Source organism: Paramisgurnus dabryanus, chromosome 1 (genome assembly GCF_030506205.2).
Source record: "Paramisgurnus dabryanus chromosome 1, PD_genome_1.1, whole genome shotgun sequence".
NCBI classification, from domain to species: Eukaryota; Metazoa; Chordata; class Actinopteri; order Cypriniformes; family Cobitidae; genus Paramisgurnus; species Paramisgurnus dabryanus.
In genome coordinates, this window is record NC_133337.1 from 28,174,782 (window position 1) to 28,187,440 (window position 12,659).

Sequence of the window (12,659 nt, forward strand, 5' to 3'; positions counted from 1 at the left end):
GTGACTTTATCAGCTGTTAGTGTCAGAAAGAGAAATGTGTCTATGACATGAGACATGATGTATTACAAATCACAATATGAGTTGTTTGTCATGTGACTTCATCAGAGGGAGTTCAGGAGGAGTATGATGATGTGAAGAATGACAGTGAAGATGTGACAAACCTGTTAGGTAGGTTATTAACCTCTAGATCTCATTTAAAGATGTATATTATAATATATTTTATCTTTATATATTATCTATTTAAACAGTTCAGTTTAAAATCTTCATACAATTAATAAAAGAATATAAATGTGCTTTTGTTTTACACAACAGATTATGATGATGTGGGGGAGGAGCCAAACAAAGTGGGAGGGACTGTGTGACTCAATAACCACACCCACTGTCTCATGTCATGAAATTATATTACAGCTTAAAATCATATAAGTGATCAAATTTTGCTACTAAAGCTACAGTGCCTGATGTTTTATTGATATCTCAATTAGTTTTTATTGAATATCACATGCTTTGCTTTTATAGAGAAGTTACAAATGTACTTTATTTTTATGTCTGGTTGGACAAGAGTATAAATAAATATCAGAGAGCATCATACTGTAAATAAATGCGGTTTTAATTAAACGGCCGTCTTAACAGCACAGTTTCTTGTGTGAAGGTGCATTTCAACATCAATGTTTTAAACAATTTAAAGCTGAGGGTTTTGAGTCTTACTGCTATTGAATGATTTGTGTTGAGTTTGGATCTTCTGCAGTAACAGATCCATCTGTAGATTGAGCTCGAGTTCACTCTTCTTGGAGTTTTGTCTTGAATTCCTGCAGGTAAAATAAATCAAACATCAGTGATTTGTGTCTGACATAAAAGATTCATCATAAAATTAAAGGATTGAGGAAACTACAGAAAACAAATAACACAACTTCATCTTAATAACATGTGTATTTCTGTGCAGTTGTGTGATGAATCTGTCTGTGTGTTGTTATAATGTAATATCTTTGTTATATCACACATCTACTGGATGTTATCATGGTCAGTTTCTTCTCTCCTCACCTCTTTTTATCCTCTCAGCTCCTCCTTTATCTTCTCATTATCTTCTATGTGTTCATTTAATAAAGCTACACAACAATAAAACACAAAACACAATTTTAAAATAATACAAATGAAAAGCAGATGATAATAAACAGTCATAATTTTGTGAGGTTTATCTTTGAGATTGTGTTGTGATTTCTGTTTCATGACATGAATGAGTTTGGTCAGCAGAGATGTCAGGTGTTGTGTTTGAGTTTCTCCTCTTCATCCACTGCTTTCTCTTTCCATCTCTTCTTCTTTCTCTCCTCTTCTTCATCTTCATCTAATCATTTCTTTTCAGTCAGGTAAAGATGTTTCAGATGCTCTGGATTTTCCTCCTCTAACTGAACTGTTGACTGTTACAAATCCGTCTTTTCTTGTAAAGTAGTTTGTCTGTTCATGTTTTCTCTCTTCGTCTTGTAAAGCAAATCTCCTGAGGAAATATGAGACAGATATTAGAGAAGATTTAAGCAGAACTGATTCAAATACACTTGTTTCTGTTAACAACATTGTACAACGCAGACATTTAGTTTATCAGCTGTGTTTGTTTATATTTAAAGTTTGTTTGATTAAATTATTGATAACCTGAGGGCTGTTCCATAAAACTCGCTTGGAAAACCTGACTTGAATTAACGCTTAAATCAGTTCCATAACGGTTTGTTGAGGTTTACGCAGTCCTACTAATTTGAATAAGGCTCAAGAAGTCAAGATAATTGTGCGGCATGCTATTTTTGAGCAGCCCTAGAGGTCGAGCGTGGATCAAATCAAATCTAAAGCCCTACTTGTGTGGCGAGGTGCTCATAGTGTGAATCTCCCAACAATTATTGTTATTGGCCAATTGGCAATTGAACAAGTGCTGCCTTAATATGAACAATTTGGAAAGTTAGGAGAAGGATACAAGTAGGCTTCTGTAGATCTTTAAAATAACTTGCATTGACTGAAGGGACACTTAACTGCACCACAAGCATAAAAATAAAACAATTAAATGACTGTACTTGACTTGTGTGTGCTTTAAATGAAATGACAGACAATCTGAATTTATTTATAAATGTAGGTCAATACATTGCAATTATATGGAGTTAGATACAACTTTTTTTTTCACTTCTTTAAAGGACAAGTTCGGTATTTTAGACTTAAAGCCCTGTTTTCAGATTGTTTATGGTCAAATAGAATGGTTTTGACTGAAATTTCGACATTTTCGGCTGCCCTGAGAATTTTCGCGTGTTTGTGTTTCAGCTCAGATCTCTACAATGGGTTTAATGGTGCACTGGAACAATCCTTCCTAAAATGCATTAAACTTTCGTTTACAAAGACGTGAAACTCACCGAGTGGTCAGGGGTGTTCACTGATATGCTCACACAAAAATCGCTGCAAAAGATGCTTTCCAACAGCTGTTTTAGCATTCGTTGTTAACTTGTGGACCTATTTCCCCAAACGCCTCACACCCGTACATTCTTCCGCTTAGAGCTTGAATAATAGACACTCCAGCCCAGGTGGTGGCGCTAATCCGCCTTTGCCAATTGCAAGAATAGAAACAAAGTTCCCGGCGCGGAGTAATACCGTACCTCACAGCACATCTAATACATGTCAATGGAGGTGGTAAAAACTACGATAAAACCTGTTGGAATGCGTCTTTTGGAGCGATTTTTGTGTGAGCATACCAGTGAACACCCCTGACCACTCGGTGAGTTTCACGTCTTTGTAAACGAAAGTTTAATGCATTTTAGGAAGGATTGTTCCAGTGCACCATTAAACCCATTGTAGAGGTCTGAGCTGAAACACAAACACGCGAAAATTCTCAGGGCAGCCGAAAATGTTGAAATTTCAGTCAAAACCATTCTATTTCACCATAAACAATCTGAAAACAGGGCTTTAAGTCTAAAATACCGAACTTGTCCTTTAACAATATAATTGTTAGAATTGAACTGCTGAGGTTATCATAAATTGGGGTATTTAAGATTGTAATTTATTTTTTTGCATATATCAAGGTCAGTTTATTTATATAGCACCTTTCCAATAGCCCTAAGGCTAGCCAAAGTGCTTCACATAAAGGAGAAAATAAATAAAATAAAATGTATAATGCATTGGTCTAAACATTTGAGAGGTCTATCACATCCCATATAATTAAACACTGTCTATACTGTATTAATTATTATTGTAACAAATTGTGTTTAATTTTGTATATAAGTTAATTTTTACACTGATAGTGGTTTATAAAGTCAAATAAAATCAGAGAGTCAGCTGTAATATCATGGCATTTACAGTTCAGTGTAAGTGAAAGTCTACTTAAGCAACAACTGAGGCTTAGCCTGGCAGTTAGCCTGCCCCAGTATAAGTTACCATAGTACATGAGTTCCAACTTTTTCAAGTTTGCTTAATGGAACCGAATCTACAGACAATAAGTCTCACAAAATAAGTCTGGCTTATTTCGTAATCTTGTTTTAAAGAACAGCCCACTGATATTAATGTTTTAGTATTTGAAGCACAAAATCAAGCAATCGTCTACCCACCCCCTTTAACTATTATCAGAAACATCTTTGAACATTATTTGATGAACCCTCATATGCATCACTTTAAACATGTTTACTTTTATCAGACGTTCAGTTTAATTACATTTTAGAGAATCATGTAAGATTTACCTCAGTTGAGCTCCCACAACAACAACAGAGCCGTCTGACAAGTAAAGGACCACCAATGATGACGTAAGAGTGACTTCAGGCATTAATAATCAAAATTGAACATCGATTTGACTCCTCACGTCTTAAATTCACAATATATGTCAACAATCAATGACTTCGCTTCAAAAACACAAACTTTTTCTATATTCTGTTTTAATAAACAGTTGTATTAAAACACACAGTGGTCTTCGACGCGCGCGTGATGTTTGGAGCGCGTTAATGTGTGAGAGTGTTTGCTGTTATTTCAGTCATGACCGCATGGTGTCAGTAGAAGATAAATCAATCTCACACTGATTTATGTTACTTTTTAACCAGTCGTAGATGTTATAAAAGTAATATGGGTCGCATATGAGTGTGATTTGGCTCTCTGTCGGATTGGCTGTGATTAGGACAGAAGCACGAGTGCAGTATCAGAGGTCGATGAGAGTTTGACCATGTAGTCAAACAGGTAAGATGTTAAAATAATGTTGAGGTGATTGTGGTGAGATTTGTCTCCTCGTGCAATTATTATAGTAAAGTGAGCCCCTATGTTTTCTTCTGGATTTAAGAAATTGAGTTAAAACACAAAGTCTGAGGATGTCACGGTTAGTCCGTGTCATGTTTTGTGTCTGTTCTGATTCTTATCACCTGGACACTTACTCATTGATTGCCTGTCTTGTTTCACCTGTTGTCTATTAGTGTGTGTGTGTATATATACCCAGTGCCGCTGCTAGCCATTTTGGTGCCCTAAGCATAATTCCTTTTTAATGCCCCCCACCCCGACCCTGAGTTTGTTTTTGCCAGTTTAATTTTTTTATTACCAAACATTTATATCATAATAGCAAAAAGTAAAATCTTTACAGCTTTAGCCAACACACATTACACATTTGAAAGTGCAAACTTTTATAAAATAGCAAAATAGAAAAAATTACCAAACTTAAATTATCAAAATAATCCAGACATGTTTTTCCCATGCACAATGTCACTTTAAATAAATTACATTAAATAAACATCAATAAGTAAACAAGAATACTCAATATTCTTAAATAAAACAATGATTCAGAGAACTAAGTGTCACAGTAATGTTTGCCTCATATCATATATAATGACGTTTTATATTTATATATATTTAACTGTCAGGAATTGTTAGCCTAGCATGTGCACTGACTGCTAACGTTAACTTTTACTGAGAAAGTATTAGCCACCATCACGTCAAAATAAACCACAAAATAAACTACTGCTCAATATTTAAAGAAACGTAGTAAAGAAAGTAACAGCTGCGTCAGTTATTTGTAAAATGCATATGCATAGGTAATGTTTTACAGTAATGTTTCTCAATTTAGCTTGCACTGAGATTATAAATTATAACAACATAGTTTGTCATCACAGCAAGTTCGAGGCGCATTACGATTAGCAGCAGCTGCAGCCCATGCGCATTTCCCTTATTTAGGAATGATTAAACATGATGGACTTACCTGCAAGTGATGCACGGGCATCATCCCGCAGTTTCTTCTTTTTTTATTTTTTCCGATCCTGACTCCTGCTGTGTTTTCGGGGCCATTTGCAAAAGTTGCCTACTTGTCCGTTTCTCAATCCGAAGGCTGCATCCTGCGCGAGGTCGCAGGCTGCATACGTCATCAAGCCTGGTTTATTTCAGTTAACTGAACATTACATTAGCAAGTCATAAGCATATTACAACAATTTAAGATTAACTAAGAATAATAGTCAACTTTATAATCGTTAATATTACCAAATAAGAACGTTTGATGACGTATGCTAGATATGTGACCTCTGCAGGCTGCAGCCTTCGGATTGAGCAACGGTCTCTGTCAAACTTAGTCAGGCGCCCGCGCGATCAACCGGCACGGACCATCAAAGGCTGGGGGCATACTTTCTAGACTAGAGCAATTAAATTATTTCGTTCCCCCTTTTTTTGTAACATATATACATGGATAAAAAGTGCCTAATAATATTTCTATAGGGTAATGAAATAATTTCAGCATTATAATTTTTTTTTCATTAGGCTATTATTTTTGGTGCCCTCTCAGCACGTGGTGCCCCACGCACAGCGCGTGATGCGCGTTATGGGAGCGGCGGGGCTGTATATACCCTTGTCTCTGCCATACTCTCTGCCGGTTCCTTGTCTCTGATTCCTTGTGTGTACCTGTTCTCAGTTTTAGTGGTCCTGTGTTTACTTACCTGACATGTTTATTTCTCGTGTTTTGTTTCTTGTCTATTTTTATTAAATGTTATTTATTCAACCAGAACTTTGCACTTGCGTCCTCACTCCTGATTCCAGTTTCCCGGTCCTGACAGAGGAAGGTTGTGAGTATTGTTAGTGTTGTGTTCAGTGAGAATAATTTGACCTAAAAAAAGTGCAGTGAAATCAGACTTAAATTTTTTACATTGGGAACAAAGTCAAAACATGAAACACAGTGAAGATTCTTCATGTATGACAACATTTACTGATGATTTGATTGACAGCTCTGCCATCTAGCAGATGAATGAAGTATTACATTATTAAATGCAGTACTAAGTACTGTATATTGAAAATTATATTTTCAGTATATGTATTAAATGGTTTATTTATTAAATGTAGAAATGGTTTTTATTAGGACAGTTGTTATATTTATAGATTAAGCAATAGATATTTATATATATTGATATGATAATTTATAGGTCATTTTTATACTGTATATGTTCATGGGGTACAGTGTGTGATGACTCCTGAGATATTAAAGATGCTCATGTGGTGTGCAGACAGATGCAGTGTGGAGTGGCTCTCAGTAATCAGCCAGTACCAGCCTGGTTTGGTCCAGGTTTGGAGAGGAAGAGAGTTAATTTTTTTTTTTTTAAGATAGAAGAGGTGTCTGCAATCAATATTCAATTTTCAAGTATTTTTGGAAGATAAGGTTTTTGTTGTTTTTTAAATGTAGCAAGAGATCTGACTGGACTCCTATATGAATATCATTCCACCAGCAGGGAGTAATAAAGGAAAATGAGTGGGAACGTGATTTTGTGCCCTTTTGTGAAGGTATGACAAAGCGCTGCTCATTTGCTGAATGAAACGTTGTGGATGGGGTGTTGGAATGCAGGAAAGTGTGGAAGTATGCCGGTGCAGTGCCAGTGAAAGCTCTGTAGGTGAGCAGTAGTGACTTCCTGACACGCACTTCAATTGGTAGCCAGTGGAGAGAGATGAAGAGCGGCGTCACATGAGACCTTTAGGGCTTTTGGAAGATGAACCAATTGGAGTGGTTTGATAGGCTGTGCAGGAAGGCCAGCAAGGAGAGCATTACAGTAGTCCAGCCTGGAGATTATGAGGGCCTGGATCAGGAGTTGTGCAGCACGCTCCGTAAGGAATGAGTTTATCTTTCTGATATTGTATAACGCAAATCGACATGATCGCACTGTCTTTGAAATGTAATCATTGTCATGATAAGTGAGTATTTCATGATATGTGTATATACCTAGTCTAACCACTAGATGTCAGTAGTAACGCACTTACCGGTATATGTTAATACTGCATGAGGAAGACGAGTTGTCGTGTTGTTGTGGTCTAGAGTTGCACCATGTGCGCATCGTTCTGAAATAAAGATATGTTTGTCATACAACGTTTATTTGATTAAAGAACAAACATTACATGGTACCAGGAGTGGTAAGAAGTTCAGTTAGTCGTCATCTATAAAAATGGAAAGTGTAAAACCGCCTGACGCTGTGAACTGGACTGGAAATATCGATTGTGAATGGCGTACGTTTAAGCAACGATTTACACTGTATTTGCAAGCAGTGGGTCTGGATGATAAGTCGGATGCAAGAAAGATTGCTTTATTGCTTACCGTCGCGGGACCGCAATCGATCGAGGTATTCAACACGCTCGTGTTTGATCGAGCAGAAGATAAAGGAAACTTCGAGAAAGTGATTGAGAAGTTTGATTCACACTGCTCACCGAAAAAGAACGAGACATTTGAGAGGTATGTTTTTCGTTCACGTCTGCAACTTCAAGGAGAGACTTTTGACAACTTCTTAATCGATCTCAAATTGAAAGCAAAGACATGTAACTTTGGATTGCTGCATGATTCAATGGTCCGGGACCAAATAGTGTTCGGCATAAATGATCAGAAAATGAGGGAGAGACTGTTGAGAGAAACTGAGCTTACATTAACTGACGCAGTGCGGATATGCCATGCCAGTGAAGTGGCGCAGCATCATGCTAAAACGTTTAGTGAGAATGCTAAGACAAGCGGACATGAAAGTTCGTCAGTAGCTGCGGTGACAGAGAAAGTTAAAAAACAAAGCTCATCAAAATGGAGACAGCAAAATGAAAATGAAATGTATAATTGCAAGAGATGTGGCAAAAGACACAGACCAAAGCAGTGCCCTGCTTATGGCAAAGCCTGTGCTAAATGTGGAGGACAGAATCACTTTGCGAAGCAGTGCATTACAAAAAGTAGGCAAAGTCGAAGTGAACGAGTCCATACAGTGGAAGAAACTGCTCTTAGTGATACATTCTTTGTGGGCATGGTAGAACAGGCTGAAGTTAACAGTCTTGAGAAGGATAAGTGGACTGTGGCTGTGGAAATAAATGGAGCAACAGTAACACTGAAACTAGACACAGGAGCCAAAGCCAATTTGATCTCTGAAAGGGATATAAGAAAAATGAAAAGCAAGCCACATATTAAACCAAATGCTGTGCAACTCAAAGCTTACAATGGACAGAGCATTGAAACAAGAGGAACATGCAAATTCAAGGTAAAAGTGAAAGATAAAGAACAACACCTCGTGTTCGTAGTCGTTCCAGATGGACATGACTCAGTGCTGGGAGACAAGGCATGTGAAGACTTAGGCCTAGTTAAAAGAGTATACAACATAAAACATGCCAACACACAGAACAGTGTAGAAAGTATAGTAAAACAGTTTCCTGACATCTTTGAGGGGTTCGGAGCGCTTCCATTCACCTATAAGATACAACTTAAAGAGGATGCAAAGCCAGTGGTCCATGCTCCGAGACGGGTACCAGCCCCGCTACGTGATAAGTTGAAACAGGAACTGGAAAGGATGACAGCCATGGGAGTTATAAAGAAAGTGGAACAGCCGACGGAATGGGTGAACTCCATGGTTTGTGTGAGAAAAGCAAACGGAGAACTACGAGTGTGTATGGACCCAAAAGACCTGAACGCCAACATACAGAGAGAACACTATCAGATCCCGACTCGGGAAGAAATTATCAGTGAGATGGGAGGTGCAAAGTTTTTTACAAAGCTGGATGCATCTCAGGGCTTTTGGCAGGTAAAATTACATGAAGATAGCACACACTACTGCACATTCAACACGCCCTTTGGCAGATACTCCTTCTTGAGGATGCCCTTTGGGATTTCTTCAGCACCTGAAGTGTTTCACAAAGCCATGGAGCACATAATTGAAGGCATACAAGGAGTTCGTGTTTATGTGGATGATGTCATATTGTGGGGATCCACAATTGAACAGCACAATGAGAGGCTCACAGAAGTTTTGCAGCGAGTACAGAAATATGGTCTGAGACTGAATAAACAAAAATGTCAGTTTGGAGTAAATGAAGTCACATTTCTAGGAGACAAGCTGTCAGCAGGTGGTGTACAACCTGACAAAAGTAAAATAGAAGCAATACTCAATATGCCCAGACCTACAGACAAAAAGGCAGTGTTAAGAGTGATGGGAATGATTAACTTTATCGGGAAGTTTATACCAAACCTGTCTTCGAAAACGGTGTACATGAGAGAACTGCTACATGACAAGTGTGAGTTCAAGTGGACGAACAACCATGAACAAGAGTGGGGACGTCTGAAGACACTCTTGACGACAAAGCCGGTGCTTACATTCTTTGAGCCATCTAAGAGGACAAAGATTTCAACAGACGCATCTAAGGATGGCCTGGGAGCTGTGCTGCTCCAGGAAGAAGGAAAACACTGGAGACCAGTTGCATATGCATCGAGAACTATGACTCAAGCTGAGTGTCGTTACGCTCAGATCGAAAAGGAGTGCCTTGGACTGGTGTATGGCGTGGAGAAATTTCACAGTTATGTTTACGGACTTCCAAAGTTTGTGGCGGAGACAGATCACAAGCCACTAATAGCCATCATCAAGAAGAATTTGAGTGAAATGTCACCGAGAATCCAACGGCTAATGATGAAGCTCCAGCGATATGATTTTGAGTTAATATACACGCCTGGAAAGTACATAGTGCTGGCGGATGCCCTCTCCAGAGCTACCTCAGACAATGAGACACATCGCAAGAGCTCTACAGAAGCTGAAGTGACTCTTCATGTGAATATGATTTACAGTGCTCTTCCAGTGACCGATGCAAAGTCACAACAGATTGCAGCTGAAACAGTAAAAGACAGAGAGCTGCAGATGGTCATCAAACTACTGAATGAAGGATGGAAAAAGGAAGCATGTTCGCTGTACTACAATATAAGGACAGAGTTGAGTATGGTAAAAGGTCTCCTGCTGAGAAAGAATAGAATAGTGATACCTCATTCACTGAGAACAGAAATGCTGAAAAGATTGCATGAGGGACATCTGGGAGCAGAAAAATGCAAAAGGAGAGCCAGGACAGCCTTATATTGGCCAGGAATAAATGCTGACATTGACAGAATGGTTTCAAACTGTGATACCTGCTTAAGTCATCGAGCAAAACAGCAAAAAGAACCAATGATCATCACTGACATGCCAAGTGAGCCGTGGCAGAAAATTGGAACAGATTTGTTTTTCCTAGATGGAAAGAACTATCTACTAGTTGTGGACTACCTGTCTAACTATCCGGAGATGGCTCTGCTTCCAAACACATCTACTGCCAGTGTAATCACACACATGAAATCGATCTTTGCAAGGCACGGGATCCCTCAGGTTGTCTGTAGTGACAATGGTCCGTGTTATAGTAGCAAAGCATTCCAGGAATTTGCAGTGGAGTATGATTTCGAACATGTGACATCGAGCCCGCTATATCCACAATCTAACGGGAAAGCGGAGAAGGGAGTGCATATAGTTAAAATGCTACTGAAAAAAGCAGCGAGCAGCAAGTCTGACCCGTATCTAGCATTGTTAAATTACCGTGCTTCACCACTGGAACATGGTTTATCTCCAGCTGAGATGCTAATGGGAAGGAAATTACGTACTACCCTGCCTTACCTGACACAGCCACAGAGAAACAAAGGTTTGCAAAAGAAACAAATGCAACTGAAAAAGAGACAGAAAATAAACTATGACAGGACCTCCAGGAGTCTTGAACCTCTTGCTAACAATGACACTGTAAGACTTGAGGATTGCAATACCTGGCATAGAAAAGCCACAGTCCTTGAGGAGATTTATCCAAGATCTTACACTGTAAAAACAGAGGATGGTCAAATCCTGAGGAGAAATAGGAGAAGTCTGCTGAAAACACAAGAAACAGTGCCAAGGGATACATCACCTGTAGAATCTGAAACAGAATCAGTTATAGACAATACAGAACAGAAAAAGGAAACACACATACCTGAATTGAGAAGATCCAAACGCACAGTTAAACCACCTGAGAGACTTGATCTGTAAAAGATGCATTAGTAAAGTGATCAGACATTTAAGTATTTACAATGCCAATGAGAGTATTAACAATTGAATGTTAATTGTGAGATGTTTTACATAAAGTATATAATGTTTATGTTGTCACATAATATGTTCTGTTCAGTAAGTGTGTAAGAATTGAAATGCAGTAATGTTGAAACCTTAAATCTAAAAAAAAAAAGGAGATGTCATGATAAGTGAGTATTTCATGATATGTGTATATACCTAGTCTAACCACTAGATGTCAGTAGTAACGCACTTACCGGTATATGTTAATACTGCATGAGGAAGACGAGTTGTCGTGTTGTTGTGGTCTAGAGTTGCACCATGTGCGCATCGTTCTGAAATAAAGATATGTTTGTCATACAACGTTTATTTGATTAAAGAACAAACATTACAATCATGAAGGATATTTCGTAATCAAAGACTACACAGAGGTTTCTGACAGTTTTGGAGAAGTAATGGTTGTGTTGCCCAGTTGAATGGAGATGTCATGCTGTATACTGGGTTGTGCAGGAAAAACATTTCTTTCTAGTCAAGTAATATTTTTTACATTTACAGTATGTAGCTAATATCAGATGTTTACAGCTTATAGTATCTGCAGTTGTTTAAGCAGTGACTGCAGGAGGAGCAATGATATTACACACTGCCTGTAAATAGTCCCCTGGCATGATGGTGGCATTGTAGATTATTATATTAAGGTGCTTTACAATATAGACCAGATGTTTGTGTTTTGGTGTGTAGTAGAGTGTAGTGAATGTTGTGGGATATGTGTGGGGATTTATCAGTTTTGGCTGTTCAGCAGTGAAATCAGACATCAAAACATCAAAACATGAGCATAGTGAAGATCCTTCAACATTTACTGATGCTTTGATTGACAGATCTGTGACTGACATCTAGTGTATAAATAAAGCATTACAATATTAAATGACCTGAGATGCTGCTGTATGAATGTTATATTCTGTAGATATATTGATTGATTTACTGATTGATTTAATGTAGACATGTTTTATAGTTCTGCAACAGATTTTATTTTTATTTATTTATTTACAACAGATAATGTGATTTTAATTTTGATTTATTTTGTATTTTATTGGATGCTTTGTCTTTTTTGTTTAAATAAACTGAGTAGAAATGTCAATTTAATTTAATTTATGTTGTATTTAATAAATTTATACAGCGATATATTCAGAGGTGTGAATTATTTTTACTCACTTCTCAACTATCTTTACTTTGTCAGTGTTTTACTCTCTGATATAAAAAAAACTTTTACTTCACTACTATTCATTTCATAAATACAAATTCTTTTTACCCTTAAATTAAGGCTGTAACTTAAGTATATTAAATTGTAGTACTGTCTTAACTATTCTC

The 12,659-nt window shown here is 37.7% G+C and overlaps 1 protein-coding gene and 1 long non-coding RNA gene across 2 annotated transcripts in view; one reads left to right on the plus strand and one right to left on the minus strand.

The window, feature by feature from the left end:
• Window positions 1-12,659, plus strand: part of LOC135778983 (uncharacterized) — a 55,056-nt gene that overhangs the window by 34,892 nt on the left and 7,505 nt on the right. Inside the window, 3 exon segments of the mRNA XM_073812798.1 lie at window positions 106-168; window positions 6,474-6,532; window positions 9,486-11,272. Coding sequence (XP_073668899.1) covers window positions 106-168; window positions 6,474-6,532; window positions 9,486-11,272 — 1,909 coding nt within the window.
• LOC135779194 (uncharacterized) lies at window positions 22-3,817 on the minus strand. Its single transcript, XR_010544706.2, has 3 exons — window positions 3,696-3,817; window positions 1,039-1,489; window positions 22-806 (listed from the first exon to the last, which is right to left on the minus strand). It is a non-coding gene; the product is annotated as an uncharacterized lncRNA (long non-coding RNA).